This window comes from Panthera leo, chromosome F3 (assembly GCF_018350215.1).
Source record: "Panthera leo isolate Ple1 chromosome F3, P.leo_Ple1_pat1.1, whole genome shotgun sequence".
Lineage (NCBI taxonomy): Eukaryota > Metazoa > Chordata > Mammalia > Carnivora > Felidae > Panthera > Panthera leo.
The window spans coordinates 18,356,244-18,377,106 of record NC_056696.1 but is presented as its reverse complement, the minus strand read 5'-3'; the positions used below and the strand labels follow the sequence as shown (position 1 = coordinate 18,377,106).

At 36.1% G+C, this 20,863-nt stretch overlaps 1 protein-coding gene across 8 annotated transcripts in view; it reads left to right on the top strand.

The window, feature by feature from the left end:
* Positions 1 to 20,863, top strand: part of COP1 (COP1 E3 ubiquitin ligase) — a 261,318-nt gene that overhangs the window by 75,768 nt on the left and 164,687 nt on the right. For 6 of the 8 annotated variants that reach the window (XR_006199155.1, XM_042926463.1, XM_042926461.1 and 3 more), the window contains 3 exons: positions 948 to 1,007; positions 2,418 to 2,494; positions 14,485 to 14,542. Coding sequence is in view for 7 of the 8 variants with exons in the window: in XM_042926463.1 (XP_042782397.1) it covers positions 948 to 1,007; positions 2,418 to 2,494; positions 14,485 to 14,542 (195 nt within the window). In the remaining variant the exon portion in view is untranslated. The remainder of the gene's footprint in view (positions 1 to 947; positions 1,008 to 2,417; positions 2,495 to 14,484; positions 14,543 to 20,863) is intronic. The other 2 variants (XM_042926464.1, XM_042926462.1) reach the window with 1 other exon arrangement.

The following is a 20,863-nucleotide window of genomic DNA, read 5'->3' as shown; positions in this document are numbered from 1 at the left end:
TGACCTGAGCCAAAGTCAGATGCTCAACCCAATGAACCACCCAGGCCCCCCTAATAATCTTTTAATAAAAGTTGAAATGCAGGCTCATGTTCCAGAATCACTCAGGCAAATAGCATAAATCTCTAGTAAGATGAGAATGGTTAAATATATTGTTGAATGTGATTTAGCAGTTAAAATGTTTGCATTTTAATGGCATGGGAAAAGGTTATGATGCAGTGGGTAAGATATCAAAGATTAAATATTGTAAACATGTTTTAAAAAAAATGCTTGAGGGACACCTAGGTGTCTCAGTTGGTTAAGAGTCCAAGTTTGGCTCAGATCATGATCTCATGGTTTGTGAGTTCAGGCTTGCATCAGGCTCTGCACCGACAGTGTGGAGCCTGCTTGGGATTCTCTCTCTATCCCTCTGTCTCTGCCCCCCCCCCCCCAACAAATAAACTTAAAAAAGAAGATAAAAAATACTTTAAAAATTAAAAAACATGCTTAAGAGGGAAGGAAATGTTAAGATGCTAACTTGTGATTGCTTTTGGGTGGTGGGATTTAACCTCTATGAAACTAATTTCTATTTTTAAAATGGGGTTAACAACAGACATGTTGACATTAACTACTAACAAATGAGGTAATTGGAAAGTATTTGGACGTTTTATATTTTTATTAAGTCACATTGTCATTTTTGTTCATTTGTATCTTAATAAAGTCTGTATAAAGTCAATCCGTGTTGCATTAAAGAAGTACAGAATTGTGTTTTCTTAATTATTAAGTCTCTACATTTACTTTTTAACATGGAACTTTCAGCTCTTTTTGTCTGCAATTTTTCATCCCTGCAATCCCTATTAGTGCTCAGTTTTCTAGGAATTATTTTCCAAATGTGAAGTTATTTTATGATCATGGTGATGCCAGTGTGGTTTGGTTTAGGCTTTTTTTCCCCCTCTCTCTTTTGTCTGCAGCAACTGGAACAGATCCAGAAGGAGCTGAGTGTTTTGGAAGAGGATATTAAAAGAGTGGAAGTAAGAGATCAAGAATTTCTCACATCTCTAGCAATTTTCAGTTTCATGAAATTGTCCCTTTTCCTTTAAATTACTGCCTTGAATTTATGGGATTTGTTTTCATTGTATCGAAAGTAACAGATGTTACTTTAGTTTTAATTCAGAGTGCATTTTTATAGAAGAAGCATTCTGAACACTTTATGATAAAATGTGTTCTAAATTTGTTTTCACTGTTTTATTGCCATAATTATTCTTGGGTAGATTGAAAAAAATAATTTTCTTGGTATGCTATCATAGTAACTTAAATTAACTCCCACAAAACCCTCGGTTATTATTAAAATGATGTCACAATTTTCTTCTTTTATTAAGTAAATAATTCTTTATGTATCTACCGTGCTAAGGTTAATTTACAAAGAGTTAGGAGAACACAGGGACAATAGTTAGGCATTTATAGTATAATACAGTTTACTTATGGAAATCCATCGGAGGACCTTTTGGAGGGTCATAGGCTATTATGTGACGTTATTTTCTGCAGCTACATTTACATTTAGTGTATGTTTTAAATTGTTCACATGTGTTGTAATTTTCTTTTGCTGATATGTAGAACATGTGAAATGATCTTGAGTTTAATATTTTGTGGAAATTCGGTATCCCACGTGACATTCCTAACTTGTTACTCCTATATTTATGTCCCTTGCTTGGCTGCATGATTGAACTGAGTTTGGATTATACAGAAGTAGTTCTGTCAGATTATGTATCTTTAGTGGCATTTTGAAATTTGCTGCTTTTCCATTAATCAAAAGAGCACATAATAAAAGGCCTGGTTGTTGGTATGAGTTAGAGGTACATAACTTATGCAATAATAGTTAATTAGGAGTCTTCTTCCTCTGAGTTAATGAGTTACAATTTAAGTCATTATTTCAAAAAGCTAATATTTGAGTCAAGAGGACAGTTACTTTTCTTAATATTTGCAGGGATATTTTTAAAGTAGGCACATCCTATTTTTCTCTACTTAGAGAGCTGAACCTAATGATCCAGTTACCATACTATCATGTGTATCTTAATATTAATCAGTAGATTCTCACTTGGATTAATGATTAGCTTGTTCACTGTTCACATCGTATACTGTACATCTCATCTGAAATATTTACATTTGACCATTTCTACATTTGGTGACTTAATTCGGCATGAACAATATTTATTAAAGACTTTCTAGTTCTTTAAGAATGTGTACCATAGAAAGGCTATCTCTTAACTTTTTAAATATTCTTACTTTTGTACTCTGAGGAGAGGAAGCTTTGAGAAATTTGGATGTTCAGACAAAATGGACTAATAAAACCTGGGATTGGAAAGGAATATGATATATCTCATTTTGATTTACACTTCTTCTGTTTGGAGTGTCTCCTATAACTCAGATAATTGTGCTTTCAGGAAATGAGCGGCTTGTACTCTCCTGTCAGTGAGGATAGCACAGTGCCTCAATTTGAAGCTCCTTCTCCATCACACAGGTACAAAGCTTCAAACTTGTAATTACTTAGGATTTATGTTGCAAAATGCACATATGGTAGTAGTCCTTGGAAGCCTTTTCTGTGTAATGTACAAAACCCCTGAGAAATTACTTTTGGTCACGATGTAGAAATGAGATTCAGATGGCCCATCTGTTTCTTTAATGCTTTGAATTTTCATGCCATGAATAGTTAGTAGAATAAAGTAATATTATGAATTCACTGTTGGATTAAAAGTTTGGTGAATTTCTTGAAATAATAGTAGCTTTAAACATCTTGTAAATTAAAATCAGATGACCTTAAAAATCTATAATTGAAATGGTAGGTAATATTAGGGAAAAAGTTATAAAGTAAAACCTTGGGCTTTTCCCCTGACCTGTTGAATTTTCTTGGGCACATCACTTTCCCCAGATTGAAAATGAGGGCATTAAATCTGTTATTTAGATCTCCCTGGTATTTTCTTCATAACACTCTATTGTTAATTTGTCTTTTCTTCTATATGCTGTATGAGACCAGGGATTGTATTGGTTTTGCTTGTGATGGTTTCCCTAGGTTATAGAGTAGCAGTAATGACTGACCGTATTTGTGAAATATAGTAAATGTCACTGGTTCCTTCTAGCTCTAAAGTTCTAGTGGATGAAATATGTACTACCTGAAATTTGAACTTGAACTTTTTTGCTTGAATTGTTCAAAGGAAGAGCAATTTACATGTTTTTAACTTGCCAGTCCACTTAGGATAATGGTCCAGTGGAAGCTTTTCAGACAGATAGTTACAGGAGAACACGTGGGTTATCAGGCTGTTCAGTGCCAGTATGAGAAATTACACTACCCTTCAAAACCTCTGTCAGTTCAGGAAAACTCTATATCTGATTTGGTATGATAGGCAGGGGAAAGGGGCACAAGGAATGTTCTAATGAATGAAGGTTCCTGGGATATTTGATATTTTCCTCATTAACCATTTGTGGAGAATCCTTGTGAGTTCAAGTTGATTCTGGAGTCACTTTAGCTGTGTTATTCAACTTTTTTTCCTTTATATTTTATTTTCTTTAAAACACTTGGGAATGACTCATTCTGTGGGATATTGTTATCATTAAGTTTAATGTTCACTTTCTGAAATATATGGGATCTTTGTCAGTGGAATATTACGTGAGTGTATGCAGGTAAGCAAAAATTGTCATCTCACAAAATATTCACTAATAAATTGACAATTCCCATTGTCCTCTCTTGTTTAATAGTAGCGTTTCTTTTTATTGTGTCCATGTCTTTATTATTCAGTTTCTTACAGATGGGTTTTATTAACATGTGACAATATAGTATTACATTCATTTAATGGGCTCTCTTTATTGAATGCCTCCAATACGCTGGGCACTGTTCTAGCTGTTGGGAGTATGGTTGACAGACTCCCTGCCCTTTATTGGAGTTTACCTTTCGGTAGGTGTCTGTGTGAGATTGGGAGAGATACCAAACAAGCAAATACATGATGTAGTAATAGTACAAAGCATATAAGTAGTACCTTAGGAAGAAAAACTAGGCACATTATGGGGTGGCAACAGGATTCTATGTCAGTTTGTATAGTCTGGCTTCTCCGGGGAGGCAGTATTTAAGCTGACACATGAATGAGGTGTAAATATGATAGAAAGTCATGAGAGAGTTTTGAGCAGGAACTGATTTAGATTTTAAAATTTTTACTGGGGTACCCATGTGGAGGATGGAGGAGAGACTGTATCGACCCTGCCATTGGAATTGTGGTAGAAAGTTAGGAAGCAAATAACAGTCTAGAAGAGAGGAGGTGGTGCCTTGGATTAGGATTATTTTAGTGGATGAAGAGATGAGAAGTGGTTGTATTATAAAATAAACTAGCAGATCTTATGAAAGATACAGGGTTTCGTGAAGTCTGTGAAAACTTTGTTGGAGAACTACTAAAATCCTATGCATTATGCAAAGCTATTGTCAAATGAGGTTCTGGCAGAGTTAACCTGCTTAACAGTTGAAGAAGGGAAACAGATGTAAACGTAGTAATTTCTTCAAAAGAGTGTTTTGGTATTTTCTTACAAGTAATTTGAATATTAAGGTTTGAAAGAGGCATTTGGGAAAAATGATGTAGCCCTTAACTACTCTTGGGAAATGATCCTTAAGATTAAGATGGGAAATTAAACATGATGGAAAGAATGTTATGTTATACTATCAACATTTGAATTTTTTTTTATTTTTAGGAAATAGCATGTAGTTCCAATTATTATAACTTTCTTCCCCCATAATTATTAGCTGCATTACTTAAGTTTTTTTAATGTTGGTTTATTTTTGAGAGACAGAGAGACAGAGAGAGAGAGAGAGACACACACACACACACAATCTGAAGCAGGCTACAGGCTCTGAGCTGTCAGCCTGGAGCCCGACGTGGGCTTGAACTTGGGAACCGTGAGATCATGACCTAGGCCAAAGTTGGATGCCCAACCAACTGAGACACCCAGGCACCCCATATTAGCTTTATTATTTAAATGCCAGACAGTTTTTGTTTTACTCCTCACTGTAATGTGTTTGGTTTCTTTTTTTTTTTTAATTTTTTTTAACATTTATTTATTTTTGAGACAGAGAGACACAGAGCATGAACAGGGAGGGGCAGAGAGAGAGGGAGACACAGAATCTGAAATGGGCTCCAGGCTCTGAGCTGTCAGCACAGAGCCCGACGCGGGGCTCGAACCCACGGACCGTGAGATCATGACCTGAGCCGAAGTCGGACGCCCAACCGACTGAGCCACCCAGGCGCCCCTGTTTGGTTTCTTTTAAAGCAGGTTTGCCTTAAAAGCCATTTTGTAGATTCATTTATTTTCTTCTTCTGTTTCTTTTTTGTTTTAAATTTTTTTAATGTTTATTTATTTTTGAGAAACAGAGAGAAATAGAGCACGAGTGGGAGGAGGAGCAGAGAGAGAAGGAGACACAGAATCTGAGGCAGGCTCCAGGCTCTGAGCTGTCAGTACAAAGCCTGTTGCGGGACTCAAACTCATGAACTGTGAGATCATGACCTAAGCTGAAGTCAGATGCTTAACCGAGTGAGCCACCCAGGTGCTCCTCATTTATTTTCTTCTGTAATGAGTACCTCTTTATGTGTTGGGTCATTGAATCTCCTGCATAGATTCTAAGTTAATGATTAGCTAATGTAGTTAAAATGAAAGGAAAAATAAAAAACATACAAGAGTGTTCTCCAGCCCCACTTCCCCCAGGATTTTATCTTTTATATACCATGATTAGCTGTAATTTTCATATCCTGTGTATTCTCTTTCTGCTGCTTTGTTTAGACCCTCAATATCACATGGAGTCTAGTAGTGGTCTTCTAACTATCCTCCTCCAGAGTATTGCCAGAAATCTGGTCGTGTTTCTTTCCTACTTAAAATCCTTCAGTGGCTTTCCACTGCATGTAAGTTGGTTTAGATCCAACTCTTTTGCATGGACTTCCATAATTTTTTTTTTTGTGTGTGTGTGTGTGTGATTTAAGAATCGAATTTAACTCCCCAAACAAGATGTTAAAACATCTTTGCTTATACCTGTTCCTTTTGCCTAGAAACTTCGGGTTCCTCTCTTAAATAGCTCCTCTTTTCCAACCCTTCCTCCCCAAGAATCCAACCAAGGGTGAACTCTTATCTTTTCTTTTTTGATATACTATTTCCCTAAAGACTGACAGGGGAGAAAGGAAGGAAGAAATAGAATTAAACACTTCAGAAAAACCCATTTCTGTTTACTTTATTCTTGCTTCTGTGCTATGTGTACTAGTTTTTCTGTTTCCCATGCTGTGTTGTAATTTTGTGATTATTGAGTTTTTCTTATACTTCTTTATTTTTATATGAGCACTTATACATAATAGGATGTAAACTATGTTTTTGAATAAATATGTATTTAACCTAGGATGTTATTTAATTTTCATTAGTTTGTGAGATTTTGATTGAAGCATGAGGTTTAGTATACTTAATAAGTAAACTAACATAATCTTCAAAAAAACCCCCAAAGGTATCAGCCAAGCTTCATTAGGGTGGGTTTGGGGAGGGGGATGAGTGTGTGATCTTTCTTTGATAAATAGGTTATGGTTTTTAAAAAAATAGTTTTAAGCCTTCATCCATTACAAATTTCTCTTACTAGAATTAGTTTAAGCTTAAGATTGCTGTTCTCAGGGCCTTTTCAATTCTGCTTTAGATTGTGAGGAAGAAAGTCTCCACAGTTCCCAGTGAACTATAGTTTACACTTATTGTTACATATCTGTGTGTGTCAAATTATGAGTGAACTAGAGAATGATAGGCAAGCGCAGTCTCTCTTACCTGTTGCCAAATGGGATTGGTCCTTTTATCTGATAATATCATTGTGAGTGAATATATCGTAATCCATTTTTATAGAGGATTATTAATCTAGGAGGCATTTTTAACTTTTTAGCTCAAACTTTACTAAAATGAAACGTTTCTGTTAAGATTTTCTTGTCAGTGACAGTGATGATTTTTATTTGTTTATCCTTTATTTCTGAGAGAGCACAGGCATGGTGGGATGGGCACAGAGAGGGGGACAGAGGATTTGAAGCGGGTTCCGCGCTGATAGCGGTGAGCCCATTGTGGTGCTGGAACTCACAAACCATGAGATCATGACCTGAGCCAAAGTTGGATGCTCAATTGACTGAGCCACCCAGGCATCCTGATGGTGATGATCCTTAGATTAAAACATTCTTAGACCAAAAAAATCTAATATCTAAAATTTAGATTTTAAGTCCTCTCTGAAACCATTACCAGTAATTTTGCTTGTAAATTTTTACAAATTTCTTTTTTCACGTAGAAATTCTAGAATTCTATGATTTCTACATAGAAATTCTAGAATTCTACAATTTCTACCGTAGAAAAAATTGTCTCACAATCGGTTTGTTGTCTTTAAGCAAGTATTTCAGAATTGTCAATTATTAGTTTCTTACCTCTGTGTTCTCAGAACTTCAGATAACTTTGTTTGAACATGATGTATTAGTTGAAGCTTCTCTGTTTGCTTAGGGTAGATATGCTGTAATACGATCCAGAGAGTTATTGGAGTTAAATTTGCCAAATGACTTTTGCTTTCTTATGATAAAATAGTAAATATAATATAAATATTTACAGTAAATAAAATTTTTCTGGCCTAGATTCTCCAATCTTTAAAATGCCTTACCCATAAGAGACTTCCTATTGATCACAAGTTTAATTCATTTTTTTAAAAAGACACATTTATAAGTTTAAAATTTGAATTGTTTCTTAAGATTTTCTGTGTATAAAAGAGGGAGGTTTATAAATAAAATAGAGATAAGACCTTTATACCTTTCATTTAACTTCTTTTATCAGATATTTTTGAGACTTACCTTTTATTTGTGTTTCCATCGTTTTTGACAAAGGTCCAGATGAATCAAAACGTAGGTATAATAGGAAGGAAAAGCAAGGGGTCACTTTATCAATGTAGAATTATTTATTATTAAGAATATATATGTAGGGTAATGAATTTCTATGTTTTATATTTTGTATATACCTGGTGAATTTGTATATTTTATAATTTGATCGAGTAAACTAATGAAACTAAAGGAATATGATGTTTCATAATGGCTCTGGACTAGATTAAGAAATTTTTCTTTAGGGGGCCCCTGGATGGCTTAGTCAGTTAAGCATCTAACTCTGGATTTTGGCTCAGGTCATGATCTCACAGTTCGTGAATTCGAGCCCCACAGCCATCTCTGCACTGCCGGAGTGGAGCCTGCTTGGAATTCCTCTTTCCTCCTCTCCCTCCTTGCTCCTCCTCCTTCTCTCAAAATAAACTTAAAAAAAAATAATTTCTTTAGCTCCCCTGCATCAGTGAGAGATTATATTTACCTTTAGTCATTAAAAAAAATGTGAAGGTGGTGGTGGTGGGTGGTGGTTTGAGATGGCTCTTTGGTTTAGTAGATGAAAATGGACCCACATTTCTTATTCTTGCGTGTCAGGTCTTTGGCTGGATTATGACTAGGGCTGTGTTAATGGATCCTTCTTCACATACTGATGCTTAAGTTCTTGGTACTTTTTGGTAATTATCATTGGTTCAATTGCTTTATTTTACTTGGGGAGATAACTTGTTTAAAAAATAGAAATTGAAATGCTTTTATGGTCAAGGCTAACTCTGATCCTTAGAGTTTTGTCTCTATTATATATTTGAAAAATTTTCCCTACATAAACCTACAGTTTTTATTTAGCCTTTATTTCCTTTATCCAGAAGGGGAATTGTAACAATATAGGAAATTCTCCACACATTTGTCTGTATCTCGAAGGTTAGGTGGATTTTAAGAAATCTCTGCTGTACCTGCATTGAGCACTTTTGAACATAAATGATGGTGTGGCTGTTTTTTAGTGAAGTTTCTATATGGTGTGGGATAAATAGTAAAACCAGTTGATTGTTTTATTGTTATGAGTAGTGAGGAGTTACTTGCCTTACACTGATGCTATACTATGCAAAGGAGTTGAAATTGAAGTCCTAGGAGATGAGGGACATTAAAGAATCTTACAGCATTTTCAACTTGATTTAAAACAAAAAGAAAGACAAAACACAGAAAACAAACTTCCTTGACAATAATGTAGCGGGTACTCTTCATACATCTGCCATTTCTCATTAAATTGATAGGTAATAGAGAAGTAGCAAGTTATGAAGACCTTTTCTGAAACTGTGCACTTTCTTTATTTAGAATGTTTGAAGAATTTATTCTTCAGTCACTCAGGCAGTTTTGGAGGCCATATGACACATACATAAAACTCTGCTTTAGTCCCTAGGGGTATAGTTGTGACTAAAACAGACCCTAGAACTCTGCTCTGATGGTTACATAGCTTTAGGATGAAAAATAAGTTGTGCTGACACATTAATTATTCTGTTTAAAATAATGTAAATAAGACTTTTCGATTCCAAGATTTAAAATAACCAAAATGCTTTTAACTCTAAAACTTTAGTAATTACATTTGATTTGTTGGCTTTTCAGGATTAAAAAAAACACCTTTGAGTTCTTATTACTAAACTGTAATTTGTCACCACTTGATGAAGATATTAACAGTCCATTCCAACTCTGAAATGTAAGGTGTGGCTACACCAAATTTCAGTGTGTGTAAACATCCGCCAAGACTCTTATTTGTAATGTAGAGTTTTGAACCCTATCCCCAAATCTGATCATTAGGTCTGAGGTAGATCCCAGAGATTTAAATGCAGGTGTGAGGGGTTCATACTTTAAAAATATGTAAATATTGGTTTAGTAGATAGTGAATATGTCTGTATTACTGATATGTATTTAAATAAATCTTTAAATCAGATAGGGTTTTTTTCATAAGAGAAAGCTCAAATATTCAACACTGAAATGTTATATTCTTAGCTTATTTCATCTTTTGTGGAGGATAAGGCAAAGATTTGTTTTACTCTCAAGTCTGTACAGTTATATATCCTTTTATAATGACTTAAGAACACCTGAAGTCAAAGCAAGACGAAACAAAAAACCCACCTGAAATCGAGTTTCTGGACTTGGAGAGCCAGGAAAATTAAAATTAAATGTTTGGGCAGGAAGCAAATTATTGGTTGATTCCATTCATATACTGTGATTGCATCCTCTTGCTGATGGCTTTTTTGTCCTGTCAGATTAGTCCTAGAGGAAACTTTTCACCCCTTTGATTATTATAGATATACCTTGATTCTGGGAGGTCTGGAATGGGAGAGGCTGGGAAGACTAAAAGAATATATGGTAACCCTGTTTTACTTATAAAGATAACTGTATATAAGCATAAAATTTTATGTGCTGTTACCATTTTCCATTTCTGCTGTTTACTGTCTCTCCACTACCCAAGTCCTAGCGTGTTTTTCCTACTCTCCAGATCCTCTACTTTGAATCTATTGTTGCTTTCCTTGCTTTTAAAGCCTTTTCTGAGGTTATTGCAGATAACCGGGTTTTTGTAACACTTAAGACTTGTGGTACCTGTATCATCTGACAATGAAAATTTCTCCTGTGTGAATTATAACTAAATTGTAAACTATTTCCCCTCACTGGAAAGTAGTAGTAGAATATAAAGTAGTTAAACACAGCACTTAGCCTAACACACTGGGACTTTCGCTAGTTTTAGTGGCAAATCAGTCTTGTCAGTCTTCTTTTTTTGAGCTTGCTCTTTTGTTTTTGAAATTCTACCAAGCAAGTAGAATTCCAGAGGCAGCAAAGCCCTGTGCTTTCAGATATTTCAGACCTGTGCTTTCAGATATTTTCTATTATACTTGCTTTTTACATCTGTCAACAGTAAGTTTTTCCCTGAGGAAACTCTTCTTACCAAGAAAATTTTAAAATGAATTGCACTTTTGCTTTTGTTTTTTTAACTTTAGGAATAATTATGGAACTACAGACATTTTAAAAGGCAGTATAAGCATTAGGTTCATACAGTCCCCCTATGCACTGTGTAACTACAACACTTCCTAATCAACTACAATTTAAAAGGCACAATTAATAAGGGTATTGGGGTATTTATTTATTTATTTATGAAGAGAGAGAGAGAGAGAGAGAGAGAGAGAGAGAGAGCGCGCAGGGGAGGGGCAGAGAGAGGGGGACAGAGGATCCAAAGTGGGCTCTGTGCTGACAGCAGAGAACCTGATGCGGGTCTTGAACCCACAACCATGAGATCATGACCTGAGCCGAAGGCAGACGCTTAACCAGCTGAGCCACCCAGGTGCCCCTGGGAATGTTTTTTTAATTTTAGAGAGAGCACAAGCAGGGAAAGGGAGCAGAGGGAGGGGGAGAGAGAGAGAATCTTAGCAGGCTCCGTGCTTGACAAGAGCCTGACGCAGGACTGGACCCCACTAGCCTGGGATAATGACCTGAGCTGAAATCAAGAGTTGGACGCTCAACTGACTGAGCCACCCAGGCACCTTGAAAATGTTTTTGGAGTTCTGAAATATTCCAGTAACTTCTGTTCTTTGAAGAACAAACTGAATTTCTTTTTTTTTTTCCTCAGAGGCCATAGATGTGTACTCTGGAACCCAGTAGTTTTATTACTGAGCTAACGTTACATTTCTCAAATAAACCCAAGCTGTATGATGTATAGGTTCCCCAAACTTTTTTGGAAGCCTTTGGAGTCAGAAGTGTTTCAGTATTAAGTATTCTGTCACCTACCCCCTGCCCCCATATAATTATTACATAATACTAATGGAGGAGTAAGAGGCAGTTCCACATAATCAAGCACATTAATATTTTAGCATTGAAGCATGAATGTTCATGGTGAGTGAAATGAGGTCAGATCTGTTTAGGGAAGGTTTTACCTTCAAATAAGTCACAAAAAGTATTGGATTTATTTGATTTTTAGAGTTTTAGGTTTTAGGAATTTGAGTTTTATATAATCCTTTTGAGCCCAATATTTGTATTTATTTGTTTATTTTGAGAGAGAGAATGGGAAGGCAGAGAGAGGGGGGGAGAGAGAATCCCAAGCAAGCTCCATGCTGTCAGCACAGGACCGACGTGGGGCCTGATCCCATGAACCTTGATGTCAAGAGTTGGGCATTTAACCATCTGAGCCACCCAGGTGCCCCTGTACACACGCACATTTTAAAGAGAAGTATTAAAGAAGTTTCTTTTGCAGATTCGTCTGTTACAGTCCAGTATGTAGCAATGAAGTTTTTCTAGTGAATGAGATCTGTAGAAAATAAATTTCAGACTTTGCAGTCATTATTAATAAAATACCACTTTAAGCTTATAATTTGAAATCTTTTACAAATTTATTTTTATTGAAAATTTTTTAAGTTTATTTTTTTTTGAGAGAGATTGAGAGAGAGAGAGACAGTGTGAATGCGGGAGGGGCAGAGAGAGGGAGAGAATCCCAAGCAGGCTCCATGCTGCCAGCGCAGAGCCCCACATGGGGCTTAAACCCGTGAAACTGTGAAATCATGACCTGAGCCGAAACCAAGAGTTGGACACTTAACCAACTGAGCCACCCAGGCACCCCTACAAATTGATTTTTAAATATATATTTGATGTGTAGTCAAATATAGTTATCTCACTGTACACACTGATATATCAGTATCATTATTCAGGCTTGCAGTCAAAGAAATCTGAATTATAATACCATAAAAAACATCTAGAAATTGTTCTGTTGACGTCTAAATATGCAGCTACATAATTTTGTTAATGTTTATACAAATGCTAAGGGGTTAGATTTCATTAGTAAAAGGAACAGAGAGATTTTGAATACGTGTTTCCTCATGTTTAGCCCTGGATGGAGTACACTAAAAGTAGCAGATGATCTTTTCTTACCAGTGCATGGCTCTGTGCAAGGACGGTGATCACTGGTTATATTTCATCAGAAGAAACCCATTACAAGATTGTGTCTTTAATTTGTAGTGTAAGTGCTTTGAAGACCTTCTTATATAATTGAGTCTTCCTTGTAGGAACAGTTAAGGATATGAGGGATTAAGATTGTTTTGTTTTTTTTTTCTTTAAGACTACCGTGAAGACAGTTCCATGCGATTTATTGTATTTTTTTTCAAGTGTGAGACTGTTTGACTAATTTTGTATTAATAGAGGGAAAAATTTATTGAATGTTTATCATTTTTCTGGCTTTATCCTGAGAACATTCGTATTTAAATCTCACACCTCTCTGCAGTCTCCTTATGTTAATAGGTGGAGAAACTAGTGGACAGATAAGGCCTTTCGTAAATTGCCCACAGTCATTTAACAAACCCACTCTCTGCCCTTAAGCATGCCTCTCATTTTGGGGCACCTGGGTGACTCAGTTGGTTGAGCGTCTGACTTCAGCTCAGGTCATGATCTCACGGTTCATGAGTTCGAGCTCTGCATCGCGCTCTGTGCTGACAGCTGAGAGCCTGGAGCCTGCTTCGGATTCTGTGTCTCCCTCTCTCTGCCCCTTCCCTGCACGCACTCTGTCTCTCTCTCAAAAATAAATATTAAAAAAAATTAAAGAAAAAAAGAATGCCTCTCATAACTTTTGAGGTCGTTTGAATACTAAAGTAAATAATGATTTTGTGTATTTGTGTAGAGAGACCCGTCTTAAATCACTGCCTTCACTTGCTTAAATTTCATTAGGGTAGGCAAGAATATAAACATTTTTTATAGTAGTATTAGGGAAGAAGAGTTTTTTTTAATGTAAATAACTGGTTGATCATGGTTGATATATGTTTTACCATTTTCAGGTGTTAATGAACACCTATGAACACAGGCTAGTTTATTTAAAGATGAGAAGTATGTAGGAGTGATGACGTGAAAAGACAAATGGTAAGATAGAACTAATACAAAGAAAAAGATAGTTTTAGAGGTTTTTGTAGGATTAGGTAGGAACATGCACAGAGGTTATAACCAAATAAAAAGAACTGATGCAGAAAGCATGATGTTTTGATCGGGGTAGAGAAAACTAGTGTATAGGTTTTGGACTGTGAGAAAAAGAGTATTGGTATTTTACAACTTATTCCATTCCTTTGGTAATTTTCTTTCCTGTAAGATGATTATCCTAACATTTGGGACCTGGATGGGACTCTAGATAATCTAGAGATAGCTCACCCCCCACTCATCTCACTTTGCAGATGAGGAAGCGCATTGGTTATAAAGTATGCGTAGCTCTTCAGGGGCATAACAGGATCTCTTCACTGTAACTTTAATTGCTTGCTTGTGTTCTTTTCCTGATGTTCCATACAACCTATGAACCTATCCGAAAACGAAATGGAAGCAAATACCTTTGGGTATACACCTAATTTGTGATTATTCCTTATTGACATTCTTTCACAGTGTGTTTGTTTAAGTGGTCGGGCCAAGGGGTAAATTGTTTATATTTCCTGATGTTTGGTTTATGGGTTATGCACTTATTTGATATCTAATTAAGTTGTTGGCAATAAATATTTTCTTTCCTTAGAAAGAAGAAATATTGGATTTAGATATGATATATTTTAGATTTACCTTTTCTGTTGCTAGAATAATGTAAACACTGAAATCATATTTTTCTCTCTTCATTTTGCAGTAGTATTATTGATTCCACAGAATTCAACCAACCTCCTGGTTTCAGTGGCAGTTCTCAGGTAAATGATGTATTTAACAGTTTGTTTTAGTGGTACAATGACTATAATCACCTGAGTTGTAAAATCATAGATTAGTTTCCTGGAATGTCCTGACACACACACAGCTGTTTTGAATGCTGGGGCATCGATTAGGATTTGGATGCCTCTGATGCATAAATAGCTGTTTATGTGCTCATCAGTGATGAGTTAAACATTTTTTTAAAATTCAGTGATTGTAACATCAGACCTTGAGAGGAGGGAAGTACTGTAAGAGGAAATTATGAATAATCAGCACATTGTTTCTCTCTGGGATAAGATAGTTATATCTGTTGATGAGTTACTCATTATGTTGAAATGTTAAGGCTTTTTGTGGGAAGTGAAGTACATATTTGAGTAAACTGGACTTCAGCTTCACCTCTCTTCTAATTAGTTGTATGATTATTTTGACTTTTATTCTCTCCATCTGTAATTTGGGGATGCTGATATTTGTCAAATCTAATTTTGACAAATCTAATTTTGACAAAAAAGCTTTTTATGTTGAAATAATTTCATACTTGGAGAAAAGTGACCAAAATAATAAAAGGAATTCTTTTGTATCCTTTATCCAGATTATCCAAATGTTAACATTTGATTACATTTCTTTTCTCATTCTCATTCTCTTTTGTTTATGTAAACATAATTTTTTTTCTCTGTGTTGTTTGAGAAAGGTACATTCATAATGATCCTTTACCTCTAAATACTTCAGTGTGTATGTCCTTAAAAACAAGGGTATTGTCTTATGTAATCACAATATAATTTTAAAATACAAAAAGTTAACATAGATATAATGCTATTATCTAATCCCTGTATCTTACTCAGATTTTTCAAATTGTCCTGATAGTATCCTTCATAGGAAAAGGGAAACATTGAGGTGTTTTTAAATGCATGTTCATTTGGGGCACATGGGTGGCTCAGTTGGTTAAGCATCTGACTCTTGGTTTTGGCTCAGGTCATGATTTCATGGTTGGCGAGTTTGAGACCCGCATCGGGCTCTGTGCTGACAGGGCAGAGACTGCTTGCGATTCTCTCTCTCCCTCTTTCTCTGCCCCTCCCCCACACTCTCGCGCGCGCTCTCTCTCTCAAAAATAAATAAACTTACATAAAATTATAAATGCATGTTCATTTGTATATTCACTTTATGTATAGCGTGGTGTTTTTTTTTTTTTTTTTTTAAATCAAAGTGGAAAAAAAATTCTTTTGGATCATGCCGCTTTTGTTTGTGTTTTCCTTTTCCCACTACTTAGATAACCACCTCTTTCATGGTTAGTTGGTGTAACTACTTTACACGTCCTGTGTTCTCTTCATATGCATGCATGTATTTGGCCTGTTCTTTTATTTTTTTTGAATAGTAAGTTCATAGATTGTTTTGCATCTATTCTTTTTTTTAAAGTTTATTTTAAGAGAGAGAGCACATGATCAGGGGAGGGGAGAGAGAGAGGGAGGGAGAAGAGAGAATCCCAAGTAGGTTCTACACTGTTCAGCGCAGGGCTTGATCCCACGAACTGTGAGATCAGGACCTGAGCTGAAATCAAGAGTCAGGCTCTTAACCTACTGAGCCACCCAGGTGCCCTGGTTTGTGTCTATTTCTCCCTCCCTCCCTCCCTCCCTTTCTTCCTTTTAATTCTTTAAAAAATGTCTGTTTATTTTTGAGTGACAGAGAGAGACAGAGCACGAGTGGGGAGAGGCAGAGAGGGAGACACAGAATCCGAAGCAGGCTCCAGGCTCTGAGCTGTCAGCACAGAGCCTGATGTGGGGCTAGAACCCATGAACCATGAGATTATGACCTGAGCCAAAATCAGCTGCTTAACCGACTGAGCCACCCAGGTGCCCCTGCATTTGTTACTGAACAGCCATGAAAACACTAGATCTGGTTATTTTTATAAGATATAATGGGATATATCAGGAGATATTTTAAAGTATTAAGTTGAAATATACCTTAAAAACTTGAGAGGGAACAGCAGTCTCTGAATCTGGAAACAGGCTTTGCATTCACAGTGAATCTTTATGTTTTCCTTTTGAGTATAATCTCACAAAACATCAACCTGAGATATATCCACTCTGTGATTGTGATGAAAGAAAAAAGATTACTTCATAAACTAAGCACATACAAAAACAAAGTCACTGTGTAAGCCACAAGAAATACCAAAGACACCTCTGTTCCAGCTAATTTGAGCAATTTCTGTTGGTTTACTAATTACAATTTTAGTTTTACTGTGGCCTTCTGTTCTTCTAGGTAAGATTTATTAAGATGGTCAGTCACAGGGGTGCCTGAGTGGCTCAGTCGGTTAAGCATCTGACTTCAGCTCAGGTCATGATCTCACGGTGTGAGTTCGAGCCCCGCGTCGGGCTCTGTGCTGACCGCTCAGAGCCTGGAGCCTGTTTCAGATTCTGTGTCTCCCTCTCTCTCTGACCCTCCCTTGTTCATGCTCTGTCCCTGTCTCAAAAATAAACATTAAAAAAAAAAAAAAAAAAAAAGACGGTCAGTTACAGATTTATTCCCACTTTTGACAGTATTCAATCCAGAGCCCTTCCCCAAACACTTGACATGAGCCTGTATTGTAAGTTGTTCCTTACCCATAATGTGCTGTATTCTTAGTCGTAGTGAGTAATGAATAAAACTTGTTTAACTAAAGGTGTGTGTTTCTATTAGTCTTTGGCTGCTGAGTATTAACAGTCTCTTCATAGAGGAACAAGAAAAGGTTTGCTAGTATTGCCATTTACATAATATTTATTTAGAATTTCTAGCAGTGAGCTAGAAAGAATAGAAGTTGAATCTGGGTGGAAAAGAAAAGCAGTCAGAATAGTGTTTTGTTTTATTTTTTTAATTTTTAGAGCAGCACTTTCCTCATGTAATAAAGGAAACCTCTGGTTTGAGATAGTACACTGAGCCAGTCAACCAACATGTTAATATGTCTCTAACCTTCACTCACAAGAAATCCCATTGACCTATGACTATCCTCACCCTGCAGACTTATAAGGAATTTATAGAGGATTAACAAAACCACTTAGGAAGCCTGCCTAACATGAGTCACAATGTGCAGAATAAAAGTGTGCCTAAGGATGACAAAGGCTGGGTCTCCCAGAAGACTCCAGCCTTAGCCGCTGCTGGAGGATGGGGAAGTGTTGAGGAGGAATCCTACTAGTGTTTGTGGGATAGAATGGATTGGACATATTGTGCTGAAGGTCTACCCTTCATTTCTAGCTATACTCTTCAGAAGAGACAGACCTAAAGCAAATTGACACAAAATGGATTGAAAGTAGAGGAATAGTTGAGGATAAGCCTGGCAAATGTAAGAATTCTAAAGAATATAGCGAAACTAAAACTAAAGCCACCACAAGTGAAAGAGAAGTGTATACTGGAAGAGGACTCAGGGAAGGAAGCATGAAAGACAGATACAATTTTTCACCCAAGTAAAAGGTATAGTTCTCCAAAGTCGTAGTAATTTGTGTGACGTACTATAAGCATTGGAGTTTATATAAAGCAAAAATCGTTACAATTTTTTGAAAATTGATTAAAATTTAAACACAGTGGGAGATTTTGAAGTATACCTAAAGAATTCATTAAAGCAGTAATATTAGTCATTATGTAACACTTACTTTGTACTTAACTGTTCATGGACATTAAAGTGCTTTACATGTATTAACCACTTAAATTTTCAGAACTTAACCTGTGTGATAAGTATTATTACTATAATTTTTATTGAGGAGGAAACTGGGGCACAGGGAGGTTAAGGAGGTTGCCCAGGACAATATAACTAGTAAGAGATTTTAACCTAGGCATTAGGCTTCAGAGCCTGTGATTTTAAAACTCATTTATTCAACCAGCAGTTTTTTTGTTTTTTGTTTTTGTTGTTTGCAGTACCTGCTATTTACTAGGCACTGATTACAGGCTCTGGGGATACATTATTGAACAAACATAACACCAAGATCCCTGCTGTAACCAGGCTTCCAATCTAGTTGGAGAGATAGTAATAGTAATAAAAGTAAGACTGCCTTTTTTTTTTTTTTATATTTATTTAATGTCTATTTATTTTGAGAGACACAGAGTACGAGAGGGGGTGGGGCAGAGAAAGAGGGAGACACAGAATCCGAAGCAGGCTCCAGGCTCCGAGCTGTCAGCACGGAGCCTGATGCGGGGCTCGAACTCATGAACCATGAGATCATGCCCTGAGCTGAAGTTGGCCGCTTAACCAACTGGGCTACCCAGGCGCCCCAGAAGTAGACTACCTTTAAACAAAGTGGAGGTGCAGGAGCAAGCCCGTGTGAGTATCTCTGGGATTCCCAAGTTCTAGGCAAAGGCTTAACAAGTAAATGAGCCCTAAAGTAGGAGCATGCCTGACATAGTTTAGATTTCCCTTGTAGCTGAAGAGGAGTAGTCAAGGGGGAGAAAAGTAGAAATGAGATAAAACTTAACAGAGGCCACTTGGTGCATGACTTTCTTAGGCCATTATAAAGACTCGGGACTTTTTTTTTGTTTTTTGTTTTTTTTTGAGTGAGATCAACTTAAGCTTGGTTTAATAGGTACTTGTTTCACTTTATACTTTGCATCAGAGGGTATATATACATTATTGATAGTGGTCTCAGACCATTTAGAAAAATGGATTGATTCTAAAACAAGATAAATTGTGTCATCTGTATTCTCTGAATCAGAACCCCAAGTAAAGAAATTATGTAGACATAATCAGGAAGAGAGTAAACTAAACTCCTCTGAATACCTTTGTGTCCAAGAGTAGTTCCAGATGCTGCTACAAGCAATCCAAAAAGTAATGGTAGTGAAAACACTACATATCAAAATTTATGAAATGTGGTCAGAATTGTCCTCAAGAATTTGTGTCATTAAATGGATTCACTTTTAGATGAGAATGAAAACTGATGAACTAGACATTCAGCTCGAAGCTGGGAAAATCTTAAGGTGGTGACTGTAGAGGGACAAATAAAGAGCTCATACAAAATGTTTCAATGTGTAATTGAAATTGATTTATAACATGTAGTAGATTAATTCAGTCAGTGCTTATACATACTAGTAAAAATGAGTGTTAAAAAAATTTTTTTTTTTAATGTTCATTTATTTTTGAGAGAGTGCGTGAGCAGGAGAGGGGCAGAGAGAGGGAGACACAGAATCCGAAACAGGCTCTCTGCTCTGACGCTCTGAGCTGTCCGTACAGAGTCTGACGAGGGGCTTAAACTACCGAACTGTCAGATCATGACCTGAGCCGAAGTTGGATGTTTAATCAGCTGAGCCACCTGGTGTCCCAGTCAAAAATGAGTCTTAAGGAAATGCAGATTTTTCAAGAAAAGTTAAAAATATTGAAAAAGATTAAAGCAATTGTAGAACAATTTGAATAGACCAGTTGCCATAACTATTAATTTAATGTGATTTCATAAGAATCTCCAGAATATTTTTTAAGAGTGCAGAGAGTGTGAACAACTGACTTTAAAGTATATTAGGATGAGTGATTTGGGGGTGTAATAATCACAAGGGCATTTACCCAATAAGTTATTAAAATGTATTCTAAGACTGCTGTAATGAAAAGAACACAATAAAATTTAAAATACAACTAAAAGGTAATTAGGAATTTCTCTGTGCTTATGCAGATGAGGGAAAGTGGGGATTAAGTAAATGGTGTTGTGATAGCCAGGAAGTCATTTGTGGAAAATCACTTGTAGTGAGAGTCTAGATCAGCTAAATAATGATATAAATAATAATAGGACTATAGAAATGGAGAAAGAAGCCAGTATGATGCATAAACAAATTGAATAATAAACAAAAATTTAAAAAACTGGGAAAGGTATTATAGGTATGATGGATAATTGGTTTATTGCTTCAAAATAAAGCTTTTCTACTCATTTCATCTTTTTGATAAAAGCTACAAACCTGGTAAAAGAAAATGGTAAAAAAAAAAAAAAAAGTGAAATTTGAATTTCACATAATGAAATAATATTTACCTTCCCAAATAAAGCAAAATATGAAGTAATAGAAGGGTTCCAAAGGAGTCTCCTAACAGATGTGGCTCAGCGTTTTTTTGTTTTTTGTTTTTAGTTTATTTATTTATTTTTGAGAGGAGAGAGTGAGAGTGATAGAGGGGCAGGCTCGTTTCCATGTTATTTTGACCATTATATCTGAGCTTTTTTTTGTTTTTTGTTTTTAGTTTATTTATTTATTTTTGAGAGGAGAGAGTGAGAGTGGTAGAGGGGCAGGCTCGTTTCCATGTTATTTTGACCATTATATCTCCTCCTCCATTTTTCCATTATATCTCCTCCTCTTCTGTCTCCTCCTCCTCCTGGGTCTCCTCCTCCTCCTCT